We start from the raw sequence: 24,561 nt of genomic DNA on the forward strand, positions 1-24,561 counted from the left end.
CTACAAGTTGTCTAACAAAAAGGGGAAAATACAACATGAACAGTGCCAATGGGCATAAAAATGTTTTTGTTGGCAATAGGCCATTTTTAAATATTTACATTTTTTTTCTAGAAGGCAACCTGGAAATAAAAAGAATGGGCCCTGGGGGACTGGAGTTGGTTTCTAAACCTTTCAGGACAGACCAACCAAACCTGTCACATCAGGAGTCCCTGTCCAAACAATGAATTGTGACTGCATGGTCTGAACTCAATATCACTGCTTTGCACATCTCTTCCATGGAGGCTGATCTTAGGTGGGCCACAGGCACTCAGATGATTCTGACACTGAACCTTACCTTCCAGAGTTGAGCCTGCCTGGATTTAAGTGAAAGAGATGCAATCTGCTACCCTATTAGACAGGTTGTGTTTGGCTATGGAAATTCCAGACCTAGTTGGGTAAAAAAAAAAAAAAAAAAAAAAGCCATCCACCCCCCCCCCCCCCCCAAAAAAAAACAAAAACCTGGGTGAACTTTCTAAGGGCTTCAGTCTGCTCTAGACAGAGGGCTAAAACTCTCTTGTAGTCCAAACTATGTAAGGCCTAGTTTCCTTTGTGGATATGTGGCTTGGGAACAAATACTAAAGGACAATTGACTAGTTAAGGTGAAGTCTGACATCTTAGGAAGGAACTTGGGATTTGTATGCAGAAACATTCTATTATGAAAAATACTTAGCATAAGATGGATAAGTCACTAAAGCCTGATGTTCACCAACTATGCATGCTGGAGTGACCACCAAAAATATGACCTTCCAAGGACTTCAGCTCACAGAAGTCTAATGGCTTAATTTGTGTTTCATCAGCTGGGATAGTACCACATTGAGGTACCAAGCCACAGTGGTAGGTTTGATGGGAGGCTACAACAGAAGCAAACCTTGCATGAATCTGCACAGAGTTAGATTTACTTTTATATGGTGGTGATAAGCACCAAGTGCACAGGGTTAATCTCAAGGCTGGACTCAAATGTAGAAGGTATTCAAGCAGTTTTTGGGCAAAGCAGGAAAGGATCTAGGGCCCTTCTCTCACACTAAAAGGCAAACCTCATTTAAACCATATGAACTTCTAGTGAAGTTTTCTAGAAGCCAGGACCAGAGATACTTCATCAGGCAGATTCAGGGAACAGTACTACCGTCCAAAAAACTAAGTTGTGAGGGCCAAGGATCTGACATTGCAATGGAGTAATATTCCCTAACTCTGTGTGATAAGTGGGGGAAAATTCCCCCTATTGAATTGGACTCTGATGGACAAGTCCTGAAGAAGTGGGAACCAAATATGTCTCTGCCAATAAGGACCAGTTCTTCCATTAGACAAACTAGGTGGTCGTCTAGGGCACCAAAATTGAAGAGGGCTGGGGGGAAAAAACCTTGGAAACCTCCACTTTAAGGCACACAAGAGAAGGGAATGAATGCTGGGTAGATGGCAGCTGGAGACAGAGCAACCTGCGTTGGCAGGGGAAGAAAGGGAGTTGTGGAGAGAATGCTGGGTTGGCAGAGAAAGAGGATGCTGCTAGGCAGGTGAGTGGTGAGCGAAGTGTTGTAGAGAGGGTGCTAGACTTGTGGAGAAAAAGGACATTGGACAGGTGAAGGTGGGATGGAGAAGATTAGATTCAGGGCAGGACAGTATGTTGGGTGCTGCAAAAAGAGGGGCAAAGATTGGGGTGATGCTGGTATGCGTGAGAGTAGGGGGTGAGGAGAGAAAGGATGTTGGATAGAGAGAGAGAGAGAGAGAAGGGATGCTGAGCAATGTGGCCAGGGGGGCAAAGATGGAGATGCAGGACTTGGCATCAAGTGAGAGGAAAAAGGTGGCTTCTATGCCAAAGCTGTTGCTGATAGGCATTCTAGGCAATCATTTAATTTTGGACACTTACCTAACAACTTTCCACTAGTCTTAGGGCTATGAGGATCATGCTCACTGTCAGTTTCAAGAGAATCTTCATTAGAGAATAAGAATATATGTACAGAAAACCCTTTCCCCAAGCCAGGGAGAAGGCAAACAAGGCTAGTTTATCTATCGATCCCCCTTCTCAATCAATACTGAAGGGTCACCTTATTCAGAGAAGATGCAAATAGATCCACTTTAGCTGTTCTCCATTTGTGTAAAATATGGTGCTTTCTCCCCCCCCCCCCCCCCCAACAGACCACCTGGACGTACCTACTCAGTTTGTCTGCTAGGATATTCTCCTTACCTGGCAGGTATGTGGCTCTCAGGGCCATCTCCTTCAAAATAGCCTAGTCCCACATCCTTTCTGCTTTTTAACAAAGGTGGTACAATCCTGTTCTACCCTGCTCGTTTATGCAGAAGAGATACCCAATTGTCCATTTGCACTATGATGATTTTGTTGGCCAACTAAAGGCCCTGGGTATAGATCCTCTATTTGTCAGCTCCCCAGCCCAAGTTGGATGTATCTGTGCTTAGGACAATTTGTATGCAAGGAATATGTAAGAATTCCTTTTGTGATATTTGACTGGATCAGCCATCTGGACAAGAAGTCCCTGAGCTGGTGGGTGACTTGGACTGTCTTCGTGACTGAGTGGCTTGCAGCCACTGTGATCTTAAGAGTACACTGAATTTGTCTCATGCAGGGATGTGCCAACCGTTACATGTATTCTTGATACAAGGCCCAACATATTCCATGCTGATGCCTGCTGATTCTCTCTTTTAGCTTCCACAGCACACAAGTGAAGGCCCTTTTCTTGTGGAAGAAAGGCTTTTGCCCATATCTAACGGAGCTCCTTTGAACTCCAACTGAGGTGAGGGACTCGGGTGGGATGTGGGATAATTTATGACAAACTAGCAACTCCAGCACCCAATTGGTTTTGTGCATGGATTTGTTCACACGTTCCTGAGATATGCTCTTGACTAACCAACTATCCAGATAGAAAAAAATTCAACCCCTGTATGTGTAAGCATGCTGGATAAGAAGAGGTCCACATTCAAAAGCCATTTAAATGGATTACACAATCGGGCGGATTTTAAAAGCCCTGCTCGCGTAAATCCGCCCGGATTTACGCGAGCAGGGCCTTGCGCGCCTATTTTCCATAGGCCGCCGGTGCACGCAGAACCCCAGGCCGCGCGTAGGTCCCGGGGTTTTTGGACGGGGGCATGTCGGGGGCGGGACGCAGCGTTTCGGGCCGGGGCGTTCCGGGGGCGTGGCCGCGCCCTCCGGAACCGCCTCTGGGTCGGATCTCGGCGCGCCAGCAGGCTGCTGGCGCGCGTGGATTTACGACTCCCTCCGAGAGGCGTAAATCCATGGATAAAGGTGGGGGGGGGGGGGGGGTTTAGATAGGGCCGGGGGGTGGGTTAGGTAGAGGAAGGGAGGGGAAGGTGAGGGGAGGGTGAAAGAGAGTTCCCTCCGAGGCCGCTCCGATTTCGGAGCGGCCTCGGAGGGAACGGAGGCAGGCTGCGCGGCTCGGCGCACGCCGGCTGCCCAAAATCGGCAGCCTTGCGCGCGTCGATCCAGGATTTTAGAGGATATGCGCGGCTATGCGCGTATCTTATAAAATCCAGCGTACTTTTGTTTGTGCCTGCTGCGCAAACAAAAGTACGCGATCGCGCAGTTTTTAAAAATCTACCCCAATAGTTATAAGTCTTAGTGGCAAAAATGGCATTTTCAACCACTTATCAGGCTAAATTCTAACTGGATAACAAGTTATCTGGCTAGAATGTAGTTGGATAAATTGGGGGCAATTCGGAGAGGGCAGAAGGCATTCTGGGGAGAAGTAGAATTAGCTGGATAAGTTTATCCAGCTAAGATAACCAGGTATATTCAGCAGTGCGACTGCATTGCTGAATATACCCTGCTAGTTAGCCAAATAAGGTTATCTGGCTAACTAGCCAAGCCGCACAGCAGCTGAAAATGGACCTCTTTGTGAATACTCATGGTGTGGGTTGCAAGGCCAAAAGTCAGAATGCAGTATTAGAGGAGGTGCTTTCCTATTATAAATGTGACACTTTCTGTGGCTTGGATGAATCTCTAGATAGGTACATGCATTCTTCAAATCTAAGAAACAATCTCCCTTTTGAAAAAAGGATGCTCAGGGAAACCATCTTGAACTTTTCTTTCACTAAATACTTGTTCAAGGCCCTTAGGTCTAGGATGGGATAAGTCCTCCCTTTTTCTTTGGTCAACAGGAAATACTTGAGTAAAATCCCCACCCTCTTTCCTCTTGTGAGATGGGTTTAACTAAAGATGAAATCTGTACCTAGTTCAAATAATGCTGAGAATCCAGTTGTCAGGTTATACTGGGCCAACAGTTTACATATAACCTTAATCTCCCCTCCCCCGGGGAGGTTCTCTGGAACAGACATTTGGATATTGGCTATATTTTTCTATATCCAATCAAATCCCCATTGCACATTTTGACTGAGGGGCTGACTTTGGCTTAGGATCCTCTGCTGACTTGGATGAAAGCAAGGTCCCTGTTGTCAGGAGCAAGGGAGTACAGCATGTCGCCTCTTTGGAGGAAAAGCGTCTGACATTCCATATTAAGACTTTCTGGATGATGTAGTGGGCATGTTAATAGTGAATGAAGAGATACTAAAAAGTACGGAGATGTCTTTTATACGGTCCACCACTTCCTTGACCTTATTTATGAATAGATTCTCTCTTTTGCAGAGAACATCAACAAGTTTGCCCTGCATATCTAGTCTAAAGTTTGAAGCCTGCAGAAATAAGATGCCATCTCAAAATCATTGCTGTTTCATTAGGGTGGCAATAGGTATGAGGAATGTTTTATGGGGTTTTTTTTTCTGAATACTCTTACTGCTTCCGTTAACATTTAAATTTAAAAAAAAATCAGGTCAAGCACATCAAGTACTTTCTACTCTCCTGACTTATCCACTAGTACTTTCAGGTCATCAGACATCTTTTCTAAGGAAGATCTTAGAGGTCCCTGACCTTTTCATGAATGTAGTGCAATGTTGATCATAATGGTTGGTAGGATACTATATGGGACATTGGCAAAGCATTCTGATAACATTTTCTCCCAAGAGAGTGTCAAACACATGAGATCTTCTCAGAGGGCAATGAAGAGTCTGTCTTAGACCTCGGCCTTTGAGAGAGCAGATTTAACTACTACAGATTAGTGTGATAGCTGTTTGTCAAATCCAGGAGCCTTCTAGATGAAATACATCATGTCTGCCTTCCTATTCACTGGAGATGGGGAGAAGAGGAAGGTCTTCCACATTATCATCAGAACCTCAAGGATATCCTTTGGGAGACTGAGAAATTAGGTGACATCCAAAAGAGTTTTACCCTGGGCTCAGCTGCCTCCACCAAATCAAAGGGAATGTCCTTAAAAATTTGCTTCACAAAATTAGCAAAGAAGTCGTCCTCAGGTACAGACTTCTTCCTTTCCAGTGGAGGAAACAGTAGGGGAGACCTGTAGATTCATCCTGCTTAGAGAAATCCTAAGATCCATAAATTATACCCCCAAGAACCTTCAGACTCTGAATCAGATATTTGCATTAGTGTCATGGTCTGAATGTGAACCTGTCTCTTCATCAAAATCTCAGAGGGTCCAAGTTGGCTGAGGGGCCGTGGACCCCCAATACCTCTGTGTGTCAGGTAGGCTTCCCCTCCCAATGCACTCCAGATAGACATGGAATGGATGTCCTCACTACAAAATGTCCCTCTAGCCATTGGCATAATGCTATTGATTGCCAGTGCACAGAGTTTTCAGTATAGCTTGGACCTCTGTATCTACTAATTTTGTTGCTGCTAGTAAACCAAATTAAGCCAGTTGACACTTCAAAGCCTCCTCGATCATTTTGTTCAGCTCCTCCTCAAACTACCAATGCCAACATGGGGTAGGAGGCAAAAGGAGAGATCATATCTTCCTGAGTCACTTGAAGTATGGCAGAGATTAACTTGGGTCCTTGTAGACTGATACATTCCCCCAGACTCTTGAAGGTGAGCTACCTTCACTGCAAGGAAACTTTGGAGCACATAGCATCTTGCTGCTCTCATCACAAATCATCGCCTAAGACAGATGGTGCTTCACCACCTTTGTTCAGTGCTCAGCATCAGTGTCCCTTGCTGCAGATACTGATGAAGCAGAATCATTTACTTTCATCAGGCAGGAGGATGCTCCATCTCCACAGCCTCTATTGGTGCTTGATGTCTATGAAGCTCAATGCTTTCTTGATGTCTATTCAATACCAGGGTCGGTGCAGGTCTTGGTCCCTTCAATATCTATGTCTCCACTGCCAATGCAGATGGCACAAAAAACAATCCAAAGAGCTTTTCCATGAACTCTGATGCTATCGAATCCGAGCAGAGTCATCTTCCTCTGGGGAGCATCAAGACAAGTCATGCCCCAGGCACAGAATACACCTGTTAAGGTGGTCCATTATGGAAATGGTGCGCCTCTACTTGGGACACTTCATAAAGCTTCCAGTCCTCTTCTCTTTGGTGGACACAATGAAAAATAGCTGATGCAAAATGAAAATGCCACCATGATGCACTGGTATCAGTTGTGGAAAAATGAAAACTTGAAAAAACAAAACAAAAAACTTAAGGATACTAAGAGGATAGAGATGAAATGTCAAAAAAGACAGCCCCATGTGAAGAGATGCTGGAAGAATCTTACCAATTGCAAGTAAACAGATTTTGAATGTGACTGACCAGCTCAGCGTAAAAGTGAAACTGAGGGCAGCTCCACATGACTGCTATAACATGGGACAATCCCACACATGTTCAAGAATTATTGAAACATCTAGAAGCTGAAGTCATGCTGCTGACTGGAGCACTGACATCACCCATCTGTGAGGACTAACAACTTGCTTGTTCCTTAGAGCAAACCTCACAAAACTCTTGACTCTAAAATGAAAAACATCTTCTCATCCTGTACTGATCATATTGTAAGGGATTGAGCATCAACAAGAAATTAACTCAACTAGAAGACAACTGCTGAATCAACTCCCGGACCCAACAGGGTTCTTGCCATTAGGATCTTTGGCCTTCTAAGTCTCTGAACTTCAGTTTCTAACATGCATTTCTTCAACGTTTATGGTGGGTCTAAGATTTATCAATCTGGACCTACATTCATATATGCATGCAAAATGGGAAATACATGAATTCAACATGCATATCAATTCCCAAATATAACACAAAAGTCAGAAACATGGCAATGGTCACAAGTCATGATAGTGGGAGGTCTATAAATAAGTTATAGACCAAAACATGTATTTCCATTTTCAATTTATTCCTCCATAAACATCTTGCTTTTTCTAGACCTTCTTTAGGACTTAGAAGGCATATGGCAACAGTTCACGTTTTGCTTACCACCACAAACCAATCCAAAATATACAATCCTCAAGCAGGTTTCCTTGTTTCTCATTTTAAATAGAAACATATTTAGGAAGAAAAAGCTAGAAGCAGGACAGGACAATCTGAAGGGGATTTCTCCTTTCCCTCCTATTCTTATTTGCACTAAATCTCAAAAGGCTTAGCAAACACAGGGAAAGTATATGGAAAAGGCAAGACATCATGAGATAATTTCCTCATCTCTTCCAGATAAAATTGTGTTTTAACTATTTCTATTTTGTATATTACCTGATTTTCTAATCCCTTTGAAATCTGAATGGTATGGGGATATTTGCTGGTATATTATTTTTACGTTTCTCATCAACATAAGCTTTTCTTGCAAATTCAGATTTAACTTGAATACAGCAAGTGGAATATGTCCAGTTTTGCTATATTTGACCAATATTTGTTTAAAAACGAAAAGCTGCCAGCAGTTTGCAAACTCCTGATGTTGGACTCTGTACTATCTCAATGAAAATGCCCCTTGTTAAGTTTCACAGATTGAACCACACTGTCTAAAATGCTTCCCTTTCTATTCCCCTCCCCTCCCCCCCCCCAGCCTATGTCACTGTTGAAGTTTTGTCAGCTAAACACATTTCTCCAGGCACAGTTGTCATAGTAAGTGTAAGTCTTTCTTCTAGTCCAGACTGCACAATGAACTTTGGCTAAATCGGACAGCTTTTTTTCCCCTTCTAAACTGGAGACTCCTGATAATCCCTTCAGTAAAGAAGATACCTGAACCCAGGAAAACAATCAAGATGTGTGAACATTTCATAATGCCTGGCTTACTTCTTTGGTACAGAAATTTTCACATGGTCAATGTCCATTATGTGAAATTCTGTGCAATAAGTACATAATTAAACAGCGATGGTAATTCGCTAAAGGAAATTAGGAAAAAAATAGAGTCAGCTGCCAACCACCATTACTAACCAATGTGATCCTATCTACCTTAAGTTTCAACAGAACTGGCTCCCTATATAAAATAAAAAGGGGATATCAAGGGCACAAAAAAAGCATGAGCTTGGGGGGGGGGAGGGGGGCTCACTGGGTGCTATCATATTTGTGGTACAAATTTGAATGAAATTAAATGAATGGTTCAAAAATAAAGGGGAGGGACACAAATGGACTTGATCATATAAGGCCAGTTTCCTTACAGAAATTAATGCAATAAGGACTCTGCTTTCAAGGAACCAAGGTCATATTACAGCCAGTGAGGTGATCCATCCATAAACCCAATATGCCCTGTCCTAGTGTACCGATGAAGTAGAGATCAACTTTAATATGAAGCCTTCATAAAATATGAAAAAAAGTTACCAAACTCCCTGCCCCCCTGCCCCAAAAAAGCAAATAATCTCACACCATTGATTCTACAGAGACCAGTCTGAAAATCTAAAAGTCGTCTGTTTTAAAATAAACGGTTGCATTTTTAGTTGACTTTTAGAATACAACCTCTATTACATACTTGATATGAAGAAAGGAGAATGGACAATGTCCATGGAATCTACACATTAAATAATAAATGTAAAAGTAGTGTGATAAGAGCTTAGAGGAATATAACTATTCCCTCCCACAGGTGATCTGTTTTTAACACAGCTATTTTAAATACTAAACCTTATCAGTAGCTGTTATATCTGAATACAAATAAAACTCAGTGCTCTGTAGCAATACAGTTCACACTAAGAATTTGGTAAGCTCTCTTCACTCACAGAACTTTTCATATTTGGTGAGAATGAAACCATTAGGATGTTAACTATATCATTTTCTACACTTCCACATCCCAAAGGGAAAACATCAGGAGCAGCAATAAATCTGAAGTTTTGGAACAAGCTGCAGTAGCAAAATAGTAGTAACATTACTATTTCCTATTGCTTTTCTGGAATACATCTCTCTTTAGTCATATAGTTTAATCATTGAGGAAATGGATATCTTTCTGGTTAAAACTAAAGCAATACAATCTCTAGTTACAGCAATAATTCCCACCACGGACCCATTTCTAGGAGTTTAGCAGACCATCAAGAAATTATAATGACGTGAACAAGATAATTACCTAGTTCACTGTTTATTTTGTTAAATACAGCAAGCAGGTTGCTCTATTAACCAGTGTACGCCTTCACTTCTAAAGGATACAAGAAGCAACCATTGCTGCTGCAGTCTGTACTTTTTATAGGTTTCAAATTGAACAACTTGATAAAAGTATACAGCTGGGAAAATGCTGTATACCTGGCTTGTTCTGTGTACATGTGCTTGCATGCCAATTATTCAGCATGGTACCACTCTACAATGGGATTGCATCTGTTCAACATGGACTCAACTAAATCCATGAAGGGTCATGGCCTCGGAAGATTATAAGTTCCAGAAACCAGTTCAGAGCTCTTCTTTGTACACACAGGATCACTACTGAAGCACACAAATACTCTATACTTCAATTGAGGAATTATAAGAGACAGAGCAACAATTTAAAAAACTTCAAGTTTTCTAATCTCCCTCCCAATTCTTCAACAAGATACGCTTACCTTTAATGAACAAGGGGAACACCTTTTTAGTGGAAGCAGAGTAACTGTTTACAAGAAAATTTCCCATTTTCATTCTATGCAGTCAAGATTTGTCCTAATTTTCCCAGGGAATAGAGGGAATGTAAAAATGTTTTCAAAATCATGTGAAAACAAACTTAGTTGGAAGAACAGCTTAGTGGTATTTTAAAATTTTAACCCTGAGTCCTACTAATCTGTGAATCCATTTTGCCTATTTAGTATGAGCTACCAAACAAATGCCTCTAATTTTGATCTTTCATGTCACCACTAGACATCACATTGCTATCATTCTAATCTCAGACTTTAGATTCCCACTTTAGCAGCACATTATGCAGATGGGAAGGACTAGCAATCTGTTTTGTGCCTAGGAGCAAACATGGAGCTAAACTTGATGCTGTCTGCCACTACGAATACAGAGCTGCTTGCAAGAAGCGACAAGCTGGTGAGGAAGGTGGAAGGCACAGTAAACACAGCAATGCCATGTGCTGCTTTGCCAGCTGGCTGGGTGCAAATGGAAAGATTTCAATAACTCTGCTCAAGCTTTATGCTTTGGGAACAGCAAAGCCAGTTGGATGGCAGATCAAGCATAACATTTTGAGGGCTCTTCATCTGAAACAAGCAGGCCGTGGGATGTCAGTCTTTTGGAGTATTTGATGGAGGGAGATGTATAATTGTCCTTAAGTTCTCTGTAGCTGGGATGAAGAAACTGGAATTATGCCAATCTGTAGGGGCACTAGATGAAGAGGCATTGGTAAGTCTTTAGGTTCTTCAGCAGGTTCTCCAGAGAGGTGTGACTGCTGTAGTGCCAAGAACAAAGGAAGGAAAATAACTGAAACCCTCTAAACAGCCAGGTACAGGCAACAGAGCTCATGCTTCTTTTAGCAATGGAATATCTGAGGGAAAAACACACAAAAAAAAGTTAAACTACTGCAATTCATTTCTGTAGTGCTACAAAAAGTACATAGTACTGTAAAGACCCATGTAAAAACCTTGGCTCCTTGAAGCTTACAATCTAGTCAAGACTGAAAGGCAAGAAATACATGTCCTGAAGTGTCTTATTTATTATAAGAAAAATGCTTAAAAAACAAGGATTTTAAGCATATAAAATCAGGGAAAGACAGGTAAGATTTAAAAGCAGCTTCAAAAAGGTGTGTGGGGGAGGTTTAGGCATTGGATTGATTTGTCTGCTTAATTTATAGGGGGGGGGGGGGTTGAAGGCAGGCACAAGAGGAAGAGAGATCATGTTGGAAGGGGGTTGAGAAGACCAATTCAGCACTGCACCTGGAGCATTTGGGGAGTGCCCCCAAATTACACCTATAGTTTTAGGTGGGATTTGAATATGGCCAGAAAGGGAGCATGACACCAACTCAGGAAGGTTGTTCCAAGCATATGGTGCTACAAAGTGAAAAGCACAGAATTGGGAAGTGGCAATAGAGGATAAGGGCACAGAAAAAAAGTAGTTTGTTGGATACATGGAAGTTGCAAGGATGGGTGTAGATGAGATAGGAGGTAATGCAAGTTAATAAAATTCACGACCATTTCCTTGCTACACATTTATTCACTTAGTGAATGAGAAAATCTTAAGTATTGAACTCAAAATTGGAAGAAAGAAAAATAAATAGGTTAAAGACACAATCTGAATGGATACAGCTTGGCTTATCCACACTATCTCTGAAAAACAGAGAAGCATGGAAAGGCAGGCTACCTCCAGGGCAGGAATGAAGCAGCATGGACAACACAACAGTTGGGTGAGGAAAATGCCAGTTGTCTGTTCGCTGAGCAACAAAGGATCTTTAATCTGAGTTTAAAATGCATCAGAGCAACAGGTTAAATATACAGCATAGTACAAACAGGAGTTACAAATTAAAATTTCAACTTTACCAGAGAAAAAAAGGTTGAAGAGACCCTAAAAACAACAAAGAACTGAGTTTCGATTTCTTGATAGTAAAACAAACCGGGTTGCAGGGGACCTCTGTTGATTCCCAGGCCAGGTTTTGGCCAAGGGATGCTATATAAGCAGTGTTCACAGCCCCTGGGGGAGGGAGGCTCCCCTATTGCAAAGTTTTGGGCTAAACTGGGGTACAGGGAGGGGAACGTAGTTATAATAAAGAAATGTAAAAAATTGGGGGAGATCTCAAATTTAGTTGAGTGAAGGCACATGGCACTGTAGCCCAATAAAGGCTCACTGATTAGTTGGAAGTCCAAGGGCTGTACTTTCCACAGAATTTACATAGCATGCACATGAAACAATGAAAAAACCTACTTACCATCTGTATATTCCTCAGACAAAGTGAGAGATAAAAGGCTTTGTACATCACTGCTTTCAGAGTCTGCAGCTTCCTTGCTCACTGGCCTATCATCTCCACCAGCTACCCAGGAAGAGGTAGTTGCTTGATGCACTAAAACAGTCTCTGAGCGCTGGGAGCCTCTAGCTTCACACAGTGCCGAGTGTCCTGGGCCTTCATTCTCCACACTGGTGTTCTGGGGCTCCATCACCCCTTCTGTCTCCCCCATTCTGCTCTGCTCTGGTCCTTCTGAAAGGACAATCTGCACCCGTGAATCGGAGGGTGGAATACAGTTTCCTGCGCTGCCATAGACAGCTTCTTCATAAGATGGTAAGGCCACCCTGACACCATCTACCATGATGGAAACTTGATCTCCCGACACACCTTGTTCGCGCCTGGTTTTGAATTAAAAAGAAAAAAAAAAAAGTCAGTCAACAAGAGGAACATCATATTGGTAATATATTAACCTCACAGGTTAAAGGAGTAAGACAAAAAATAATTTGTAGCAATATTGTATAAAAAAAACAGGGGCATGCACCTTGACGTTTACAAGCTATTTAGCCCATTACTGCGAGTTCTTCCTGGACTATTGAAATACCTCAGCAAACCTTTCCATTCTCACAAAGCTAAAACTAAAACGGGAAGTGCAAGGAAAAATAATGAAGATAAGAATATGGTGCTGTAAGAATAAGGTTAAAGCAAATGTTGCTTACCTGTAACAGGTGTTCTCACAGGACAGCAGGATGTTAGTCCTCACATATGGGTGACATCATCAGGATGGAGCCCAATCATGGAAAACTTCTGTCAAAGTTTCCAGAACTTTGACTGGCACCTACTGGGCATGCCCAGCATGGCACTAACCCTGCAGCCAGCAGGGGTCCCCCTTCAGTCTTATTTGAAAACTACAGGCAGTGCCAAAAAATAAACAAAACTTTATGAAACCCAACACCGCGGGGCGGTGGGCATCCTGCTGTCCTGTGAGAACACCTGTTACAGGTAAGCAACATTTGCTTTCTCACAGGACAAGCAGGATGGTAGTCCTCACAAATGGATGAGTACCAAGCTGAGGGTGTCCGAACATGCACCAAATGTACCCAAATGCGTGCAACAGGCATAACAACTGGGGTGGAATTTGGTGGAGGGCATCCTCAACCCCACCGGGAAGGCGGAAGGGTATAGGTACATCATGTTGGAAATAAGTTACGCAGGACAGACTGGCTGAAGATGGAATCTTATCTTCCGGTTTTGTCCAAGCAATAGTGGGCTGCGAATGTGTGGAGAGAGCTCCAGGTGGCAGCCCTGCAAATGTCAGGAAGCGGCACCGATCGTAGGTGTGCTACTGAAGTTGCCATGGCCCTCACAGAGTGTGCTTTAACACTGTCTTGAAAAGGAATGCCTGCTTGCTGATAGCAAAAAGATTTGCAGTCCCCCAACCAGGAGAAGAGAGTCTGCTTACCCACAGGTTGCCCTAATTTGTTGGGATGGAAAGAGACGAATAACTGAGTGCTCTTCCCTAGGGCAAGTGTACGGTCTAGGTAGAACGCTAGAGCCCATTTAAAGTCAAGGGTATGCAGAGCCTGTTCCCCTGGAGTGGAATGGGGCCTGGGAAAGAAGGTAGGTAGTATGATGGATTGATTAATGTGAAACTCCGACACTACCTTAGGTAAAAATTTAGGGTGAGTGCGGAGTACAGCCTGGTCCTGCAGGAGTTTAGTGTAAGGCGGATAGGTAACTAGGGCCTGTAACTCACTAACCCTGCCAGCTGAAGTGATAGCTAAAAGGAAAATCACTTTCCATGTGAGATATTTTAGGTCACAGGAGTGAAGAGGCTCGAACTGAGTTTTCATGAGCCGACCGAGAACCAGATTGAGGTCCCAAGAAGGGGCCGGAGGACGTAAAGGTGGCTTGATATGGAGCAAGCCCTTTAAAAATCGTGTTACGAGGGGTTGTACTGATATAGGGACATCCCCCGACACCTTTATGGAAGGCGGCTACCGCACTGACTTGCATTCTGATGGAAGAGGTTTTTAGACCTGACTGACAAATGCCAGAGATAGTCCAAAAACCTTGGGATTGGACAGGAAAAGGGATCAAGGGACTGCAAAGTGCACCATGATGTATACCTTTTCCATTTATAGGAATAAGATTTTCTTGTGGAAGGCTTCCGTGAAGCAATCAAGACACGAGAAACCGAATCTGAAAGGTTAAGTGGTTGAAGGATTAACCTTTCAACATCCATGCCGTCAGAGATAAGGCCTGAAGATTGGGATGGCATAGGCATCCGTTGTTTTGAGTGATCAGATGCAGGTCCATTCCCAAGGGAATGTGCCTGCAGATGGAGAGATCCTGAAGTATTGGAAACCACACTTGGCATGGCCAGTGAGGTGCTATTAGGATCATGGTTCCCTTGTCCTCACGTAACTTCACGAGAGTCTTCGAGAGAAGAGGAAGTGGAGGGAATGCATAGAGCAGACCGGTTGCCCACGAGAGGGAGAATGCATCTCTGGGCAGCGAGTGCTCGCTCCGAATGAAGGAGCAGAAATTGTCGACTTTGTGGTTATGAGGGGACGCAAAGAGGTCTGTCTGGGGATAACCCCATTGTTGGAAGATGAAATTCGCTACTGAGGGGTTGAGAGACACGACTCTGTTTGCCAAGACATTGTCCACTCCCGGTAAGTAGGTGCCCTTGAGGTACATCGAGTGGGAGAGTGCTTCCGACCAAATCTGCGCAGCTTCCTGACACAGAAGGAAGGAGCCTGTGCCTCCCTGCTTGTTGATGTACCACATGGCCACTTGGTTGTCCGTCTGAATCAGGACGATGTGATTGCTCGAAGTTCTAGGGAGTTTATTTGATGTTTGGCTTCCCCTGGAGGCCAAGACCCTTACTGTCTGTAGATTGTCCACGTGGGCTCCCCACCCGAGGTTGGAAGTGTCGGTGGTGAGAATGAGTTGAGGATCTGGCACTTGAAAGGGTAGTCCCTGGAGGAGATTGTTGTAATCTTTCCACCAGGCGAGAGACAGACAGAGTGAGTCAGTGATGTGGACAATGGTCGACAGAGGCTGAACAGCTTGAATCCATTGTGACCTCAGAGTCCAATGCATGAGCCTCATGGCCAGGCGGGCCATTGGTGTGACATGGACTGAGGACGCCATGTGTCCTAGAAGGACGAGGAATTGGCGAGCTGTTGCTGTATGCTAAGACTGCAACTGGTGAGCGAGAAACACGAGGGTTAGCGCTCGTTGTTGTGGTAGAAAGGCTTTTGCCTGCAAGGTGTCCAAGTCTGCCCCCCAATGAACGACAAGGTTTGAGATGGGACTAAATAGGATTTTTCGTAATTGACTAGAAACCCTAGAGAAATTAGAGTGTGTAGGGTCAAATCGAGGGACGACCGAGCAGCTTGCTGGGTTGGAGCCCTGATTAACCAGTCGTCCAGAGAAGGGTAGACATGAACACCTTCTTTCCTGAGAAAAGCTGCGACAACCACGAGACATTTGGTAAAGACTCGTGGTGCCGATGCTAGGCCAAACGGAAGCGCGCGGTATTGATAGTGCTTTGGGCCTACTAAGAACCTGAGGTACTTGCGATGAGCTGGAGCTATCACAATGTGTGTGTATGCGTCCTGAAGGTCTAGAGAGCAGAGCCAGTCTCCTCTTTGCAGAAGAGGTAGAAGCGAGCCCAAGGTTACCATCTTGAACTTTTCTCGCTGTAGGTACTTGTTCAGAGCACGTAGGTCCAGAATTGGACGAATTCCCCCGGATTTTTTGGGGATCAAAAAGTACCGGGAATAGAACCCTAGGCCTTGCTGCGAGAGAGGGATGGGTTCTATTGCTCTTAACTGGAGAAGAAGGGAAACCACCTGCTCTAGGACAGAATGGTCTGATACTCTCCATGCTTGCAGAGGTGGTGAGTCCGGTGGAAGAGCAAGAAAGTTTAGGTGATAACTCTGAGCAATGATTGCTAGCACCCAGTGGACAGCCTGGAAGGCATTGGTGCCGGTATCGAAGGCGCCGATGTGCGTATCGCTCCCAATGAATGAATCGGTGGCGAGGGACGAATTGGCTGAGGCAATACTCCCGAAGGAGGAATGCGGAACGGTGTTTCTCCTCCCGATGAAGCTGTCAACGGGGAGCGTACCGGAGCCATCAGAGACCCGGGAATCACCAGTGGAAGGGTGGTCATGAGCGCCTCCATCTGGGATAGCAGCGGTGCCAGCGCTGCTGTCATCGGGTCGGTGACCGGTTCCACTCTCGGTGCCGGAGGAACCAGGAGCCGTTGCCTCGCCTTGTCGATGGCCTCCTGGACCAGCCGATCCAGTTCTTCCCGGAGACCTGGAGCAAGTAGCCCCAGCTTCGTGACGGAAGAGGGAGGCGGAAGCACAGTCGGAGGGACCATCTTTACAGGTGGAATCGCGACTCGCAAACCCCGAACAGGTGAGGGTGGCCTCGATGTCCCGGTCGCAGGAATGGTCGGTGCCATTTCTGGATGGGGCTTCTTCGATGGTGGCTCGGACGGTGGCGAGGTCTATGATTTCGCTCCCTCGTCAGTCCAAGATTTACGATGCCGCTGTTTCTCCCTACAATCCCCTCGATCCTGAGGGGGAGTAACAGGAGTCGATGGCCGTGAAGACGTCGATGGCAGTCACCGGACGGAGGTCAATGCTGGTGTGACGTAGACTGTGCCGGTTCCGATGACGTTGATGTGATGGACAGCGTCGGAGTGTGAGCACGGAAGAGGAGTCCCATCTTCTCAATTCTGGCTTTGCAACCTTTCGGTGTCATGAGGGCACATTTGGTGCAAGTCAGGACATCATGCTCACGGCCTAAACACATTACACAGACTCCATGAGGGTCTGTGATAGACATGGTATGAGTACAGTCTGGGCACCGACGAAACCCCGACGCCATGGCCATAGAAAAAAAATCGAGCTGCGGTACGGTCGATGGCCAGTAGGCTGCAAGGGCCAAACTCGATGGTAATCGACGAAAGACGGTGAAAAACTTACCGGAGTATGGCGGCCTGAGAAAAGTTAGAAGAGGGACCCCTGTGGGGCAATTTAAGTTTAATTAACTCCGTGAGGAAAATTCCTGTCAGGAATCTCTTCAGAGCTCCTAAACCGCGAGGCTACTGCTGCGCGGAAAAAAGAAGACTGAAGGGGGAACCCTGCTGGCTGCAGGGTTAGTGCCATGCTGGGCATGCCCAGTAGGGGCCAGTCAAAGTTCTGGAAACTTTGACAGAAGTTTTCCGTGATTGGGCTCCATCCTGATGATATCACCCATATGTGAGGACTACCATCCTGCTTGTCCTGTGAGAAAAAGTGAAGTTCTAGTAGCATAAAATACAAGTTTCACTTTACAATGTCAATCACACTATAATGAAAATTTGCAAGAGAAGGCAGCATGCAAATACTGAAACTTGCATCAGGATAGACCATCTTCCTTTCTGCCCCTTAGCTAATTTTCAGCAGCCAGTTTCCCTCTGGACTTACCTGTTGTGGTGAAAGGACTTCAGCTTTGGCTGTAGCAACACAAACAGGACCACTAAGAGAAGAATCAAGGCTACTGAGCTGGCGGTAGAGGCAACTATAGACAATGTGGGCACTCCAATAGCTGTATGAGAATCTTTATCTAAAAAGCAAAAATATTAAAATGTTTATTTCTAACAAAATCAATTGCAATATTACACTAAAGAGCAAGGTCTCATCACAGATCTCCCTCCCCTCTGTCTGATGTTGGAAAAAGTGGAAGTCTGGAAAACAGAACTGGATGTCTGGTATTCTTCCTTAGTTTGGCTCCATTTAAGAGATCTTAGCCTAGAAAAGAAAATGGAATCCTCAGTAAACTGTGTGTACCTAAAATAAAGTGGAGATTTTTTTTCTATACACTCCCAACCTCATCTAATTTTTCTTGAGGATTATAGTACCTTTCAGAAGCTACTGTATATACTGTAAATCTTGTTACAATACAAAAAACATCAGCTATATGGATGTTCCTATACCTCAGAGCCGCATGTGATAAAAGTTTGAATATATGCAGAAATATGTATACAAGTATATGTGTATACAGTTGTGGGCAAAAGTTTATGTACCCCTGTTTAAGATGTATGTTTTAATAAATATAAGTGAATAGATTCTGACAACCTCTATCTATATGGTACAAAAGTTAAACATAACTTTCTGCAATTTTGAATGCAAAGTTACTATTTGCTGATTTTAACAGGTTGAAAATAATAAAGTGAATATGGCTAGTACAAAAGTTTGGATACTCTTCCAGTTGATTCATTACTTTTTTTAAAAAAAAGTAGTTTATAAGGCCAAAACATTGGACTCATTAGGTTCTAAATTAGTCAGGTGAAGACAATTCCACAGTTGAACAAATATTCTGACCCTTCTAACCTCTCAGGTTGTGACTGTTCAGGATTACTTTCAGCAATCATGGGCTCCTCAAAAGCAGCCGGTCTGAGCATTTTAAATTAAAGATAATTCGCTTAAAATCAGGTGAAAGCAATAAAAAAAAACCCCTCCAAATGCTTTTAACTAACAATTTCAACTGTCAGAAACATTAAGAAGTCAAAGCAAGATCTGGAAGATAAAAAAAATCTGATAAAACTTCCCAAAAACTAGTTAGATCTGCAAAACAGCCTGTTGAAAGGTTTAGCCAGCACTGGAGTAGTTGTCCATAAGTTCACAGTACAACATTGCTGACAACAATACTCTGCATGAAAGAGTTGTCAAAAGAACCTTTTCCACAACTCCATCACAAAAGTCATCTAAAGTATGCAAAACAAAACCTTGATAAGCCTGAAACGTTTTGGAACATATCCTAAAAGCTAATGTCTCACATCAGTGAAGAAATTGAAGTTGAAAAGGGGTTGGGTTTTCAGCAAAATAATGATCTGGATCAAACCTCTAAATTAACCATGAAGTACTTAAAGGAAAGAAAGATTAAGATTTTGAAATAGCATTCAGTTCCCAGACCCTATTGAAAATCAGTGGGGACAGAATGCAAGGAGACCTAAGAATATTCTCAAGTAGAAAAGTTCTGCAAGGAAAAGTGGGAAAAAATTCCAAAAGCAAGAACAGAAAGAATTAGTTATAGCAGGGGCAGTTCTATGAGGTGACATGGTAGGGTGGGCTGCTGCCTCAGGCAGCAAAATTATAGGGATGGCAGCACATGTCCCCCAAAAGCACACCTGCTGCAACTGCTTCACTTTGAGGAAGAACACAACATGCACAGCGGTACTGAAGGCCTGCGGCAGAGCCGATCCCGCCAATGGCTAAGAAGACACAGATGCATCAAGAGACTGTGGACCCATCCCACCACAGCTCAAGATGACCTCAAGGCTTGGTGGGGTCTTGAAGAAAAGGCTCAGAGAAAGAGAAGCAACTTTGCTTACCGTAAACAGTGTTTTCCATAGATAGAGAGAATTAGCCATACTGTTTGGGCGCAACGTCCTCTGGCGGCACACGGCTCGGAACCTTCTCATGATAATAGAACTTTACGGTTTGCTCATGCACAGATGTTCCCGCGCAATTACCTTCAGTTGGTATCAAAGATCCTGGACTATGTCTGTTTAAAGTATCTAGAGATTACCAGTGAGGTGGGCGACTTTGCATGGTTAATTCACTCTATGGAAAATTGTTTATGGTAAGCAAACTTGCTTTTTTCCGTCAATAAGTGAATTAGCCATGCTGCTTGGGGAGTCCCAAGCTGAGGGTTGCTGCCTTCCAGGAAGAAGGTTCAGAAGTCTCTTCTGTAAGACTGCAGTCTATAAATCCGGTACTCGTATTACTTGCGATGTGCAATCCGGTCACCTAAGTGGCAGGCTCCAGTTTTCTCCTACTGAAGTTAACACTGCTCTTCTCACTGCCAACTCAGAAAGCTTGTCTAGACAATAATGAGATGTGAAGGTGTGAACTGAGGACCATGTTGCAGCCCTACAGATGTCCACTACAGGCACATTCTTTAGATGTGCCAGAGAGGCTGTGTTCGCCCTTATTTGGTTTGCTTTTACTGTCCCAGCCAGAGGCGGGGAAATTCTGTAATAGTAGTGACTGTTACAATTCGTCAACCAATTTGCTAAAGTCCTTTTGGAAACTTCAACTCCCACCTGGAAGGGGTTATAGGAAATAACTGCTGGGGTTTTCTGTGGCCCTGTGCTCTTTCTTTGTAATATGTAAGGGCCCGCTTGCAATCTAGCATATGCAGAGTCTTTTCCCTTTCGTTTTTATGAGGTTTTGGGAAGTACATCGGTAGGGTGATTGATTCATTCAGATGAAAGGCTGATACTACCTTTGGCATAAATTTTGGAAGTGGACGTAGTAACACTGTCATGGAAGGATTGTAGATATGGTGAGAAATGGACCAGGGCCTGTAGCTCACATTCATCTTGCTGATATGATAGCTACCAGGAATAAATCCTTCCATATAAGGAACTTCAGCCCCGATGTTGCCGAGAGCCGTCAGTATCACATTAATGTCCCATGGAATTGGGGGAACCGGTGAACACATGTGCAGAAGGGCCCTTCATGAAACGAGACACTAATGGATACATGGAAATGGATTGCCCATTTTCTTGATGGTGGTGAGCAGCAACTGCACTTAGATGCACTTTCACCGAGGCAGTTTGTAGACCTGTCTGGGACAGATGATACAGGTAGTTGAGTAGGAGTTTCGGAGAGCACTGGAAAAGGTCGATTGATTGCGAATGACACTAACAGACAGGGGTGGCTCAAAGCAACCTGTTGCCTGAGGCGAGGAAGAAGATGGTGGGCCCCCCCCCTTGACAAAATATTTCAAACCAGCAGATAAACACTAAATAATTAAAACTAATAAGGTTTTTAAAATCCCTGATTCTCCATATCAAGTAACTTGATTTCCACTCACCATGAGATTGTCATAGATTAGTGGATGGAGGAAAGAGCAAATTTTCTTCTCTGCCATGTAAGTACATGGACATTCACACAAAGCCAGCCACCCATGCACGCACTTACAGCCACGCAAACCCAGCCACCCATGCACTTTCTTTCTCTTTCATAGACACAAACCCAGCCAACCCATAAGAACATAGGAAACTGCCATACTGGGTCAGACCCAGGGTCCATCAAGCCCAGCATTCTGTTTCCAAAAGTGGCCAATCCAGGCTATAAGTACCTGGCAAGTACCCAGAAACTAAGTATATCCCATGTTAACTGATGCTGGTAATAGCAGTGGCTATTTTCTAAGTCAACTTTATTAACAGCAGGTAATGGACTTCTCCTCCAAGAACGTCAAAAACGTTTTAAAACCCAGCCACACTAACTGCACTTACCACATCCCCTGGCAACAATTCCAGAGTTTAATGCACACTCTCTCTTTCTCACAGCCACACAAACCCAGCCACCCATGCACTCTCTCTCACAGCCACACAAACCCAGCCACCCATGCACTCTCTCTCTCTCACAGCCATGCAAACCCAGCCACCCATGCACTCTCTCTCTCTCACAGCCATGCAAACCCAGCCACTCATGCACACACCCATGCATTCTCTCTAGTATATACAAAACTTATTCCATAATCTCCTTTTCTTTGGATCGCCGGCAGGATGGGATCAGACATGCTCTGTGGGGCCTTTCTATTTTTTCTAACCGATAACCCTGCCGGCAACAGGCCCCCTTTCTTCTTAGGTCACCGGCAGAATAGGGAGTGTCGACGGGGCTGTCCTTTGTTTCAGGCTGATGTGCTTGTAAGGCCTCCGGGCCTTTTCTCTTTGGAATATTGGCGAGATGGAGTCCGCCAATGGCTCTGTGGGGCCTTTTTCTTTGTTCTGGCCGACAGCAGGGGCCTTTTTTCTTCTTCGGCCCACTGGCAGGACAGGGTCCGACGGCCCTTTCTTTAGGCCAACAGCCTTACTAGACTTTTTTTTTGTTTGTTTGTTTTGCTTTTTTCTAATGTGCAGAGGTGCCCCCTTCCTTTTCCTTTGGCAGATGGTGGGAGGGCAAAGGCACCACCAGCCAGAGCATGCCTGCAGCAGCAAAATAGAAGCCCTGGGCACAGAAAGCAAAGAGTGTGCAGCATGGGAATAAATACCGTGCCCCCCCATTCTGTCGTGAAGCTCAGACAGTTGGCAACCCATGGCACATTGCTTAAGGTGCAGAGTCTCTAGTCTTAGCTCTGGTAATGTAAGGCATTGAGTCAAAATGCAGGGGTATTTTTTTTTTTGGGGGGGGCGCCATTTTTTGCCGCCTCAAAATTCTGAAGCGGCCGCTTCATCCTGTCTCATTATAGAGCCGCCCCTGCCATCAGACATAACGGGACCATTCAAAGGAGTTACTGCGGTGAGTGGATGGTTTCCTTGAGGACAGGAGACCTTCTTGAATCAGACTTGGAAGGTGCAATGGTTCAGGGGCACCAGAGGGCATGGGGCCTCCGGTGGCATTGCCGCTTCAATGGTGGCTTGGCAGCCGCCAATGCCGCTCCAGAACTGGAATCGTGATGAGACAGTGACCGGTGTCTATGCTTCCAGGATTTCTGGAGCTCAGCCTGGTCTTTCCCCAGCACAGAGGATGACGAGGACCCCGATGTTACTGTAGTGGGAGGGTGAGAGACCAGAAGATTGATCTCCCTCTCCCTGATCCTTAGGGGTACTGGAGAGCAGGACCGCCAGGGGAAGAGATGAAGACGGTTCCCTGTGGTCCTTGGGCTTCGAGGATACTGAAGCAGAAGGTTTAGGAGACCCGAAGAGCTTCTCCATTTTATTCAGGCGTGCTCGACACCCTTTGGGGGTCATTTAGTCACACGAACAACCCCCTCTGATGTCGTGCGAGGCCCCAGGCAGAGGATACATACCTTATGCAGATCCATGATGATGGACAAGGTCCGCAGGCACTGGGGGCACTGTCGAAAACCTGATCACATCGAAAAAAAGAGAGGACAGCACGCGGTCAATGACTGACAGGCACCACGGTGAAAAAGTCCGGAATCGACCACAAAGAACAAAAGGCAAAATTAAGGGTACCTACCGAAAGGAGGAACCGAATGTGAAGGGGGACCAGATGTGGAAAAACCCCAGAAAAAGTTGAAAACAATTTCAAGGAGTTGGAGCTCCACCACCACGAGGCTACTGCACCATGGAAAAGAAGAGACTGAAGGGAGACCTCGCGTGGAAAGCAGTAGGCTAGGCATGCTCAGTCTGTCAGTCAAAGTTTCTAGAAACTTTGACAAAAGTTTCCCGTGTGGGCTCCATCGGATAATGTCACCTACATGTGAGGACTACCATCCTGCTTGTCCTAGGAGAAGAAAAAAATTATAGGAAAAAATATAAAGAAAACAAGTTTTTAGGAAATAGCATAACGAACTATTAATTTGATGGTAAATCAGACATACCAAAGGGAATCATTTTTTGGAATCCAAAGATTTTTTCTGTTCTGGTACAAAAAAACAAACCAACCCAAAAAAACAATCCTTATTGTATCTAACAATGCACTTGCAAGGATATCTAGGAAAAATGTTGCACCTATAGCCCGGGTTTCCTGGCGTAAAGCCAGAAACCCTTTCCTTCTTTCCTGCATGGCTCTAGAAAGATCTGGAAATATCCTCACCTTTTGACCCATAAAACAAACAAGAATTTTTTAAATAACTTCATAACCAAACAAATCATATTCAGTAAAAAAGGAAACCAATACTGTTGCCCTCTCTGAAACTTCATAGTTTGAAGATTCTAAAAAAGCAGTCAAGTCTGCATCAAAAGATTGATGTTGAGTAGCTGAGCCAGATGGCAAAAATCATACCTTATCAAGGGAGGGGGTAGAATTAGAGGAAATGCCAAAATTTCAGCAAGATATCTTTTTAAAGTAACATGAGGAATTTCCCCCACTACCCTAGGGAAGTTCAAAAAAATGTAAATTCAAATGTCCCAGTCTATTCTCAATATACACAACTCTATTCAAGACTCCACAGTCCCAAATAATGGAAGCTTGTACCTCTTTAATAGAATTAACTTCTTCCACCTCTTATTTTCCCAGTCATCTGAAGCAGAGTGGTGCTATTTTTGGCCATAAGTTCCACTTGTTAAGATACAGCAGCAACTCTCGAAGTACATTCAGAAAAAGCATTCCCAAGATTAACCATAAGATCCCATAGGGAGTCTAAAGTGACGACTGCCGGTTTTTCTGAAGAAAAGATGAACCCAATGGACTATTGATCTGGGAGAGAAATGCTATCTCCCACCCCAATCACAGGAAACCTCGTGTCTAATCCAAGTGCACTGGAATTACCTCCAACCTCTTCCGGAGATACTTGAACGAAGCCTCCAAATGCCATGGCTCCCTCACTCTCATTGACAAAACTATCCTCTTTGGGCCACGTCGTCAAGGCACTGCCTATCAAGCTCTGAGCAGCTGGCAGTAGTCGTTCATCGAGGGGGCTCAAA

The 24,561-nt window shown here is 44.4% G+C and overlaps 1 protein-coding gene across 1 annotated transcript in view; it reads right to left on the reverse strand.

Annotated features, from left to right (window-relative positions):
* Positions 1-3,504: 3,504 nt before the first annotated feature.
* Positions 3,505-24,561, reverse strand: part of SUSD6 (sushi domain containing 6) — a 176,642-nt gene continuing 155,585 nt past the window's right edge. Inside the window, exons 4-6 of the mRNA XM_029598794.1 lie at positions 17,642-17,780; positions 12,138-12,550; positions 3,505-10,763 (exon numbers count right to left, since the gene is read on the reverse strand). Of these exons, the coding sequence (XP_029454654.1) occupies positions 10,738-10,763; positions 12,138-12,550; positions 17,642-17,780 (578 nt within the window). The 3' untranslated portion in view covers positions 3,505-10,737. The remainder of the gene's footprint in view (positions 10,764-12,137; positions 12,551-17,641; positions 17,781-24,561) is intronic.

Source organism: Rhinatrema bivittatum, chromosome 4 (genome assembly GCF_901001135.1).
Source record: "Rhinatrema bivittatum chromosome 4, aRhiBiv1.1, whole genome shotgun sequence".
NCBI lineage: Eukaryota > Metazoa > Chordata > Amphibia > Gymnophiona > Rhinatrematidae > Rhinatrema > Rhinatrema bivittatum.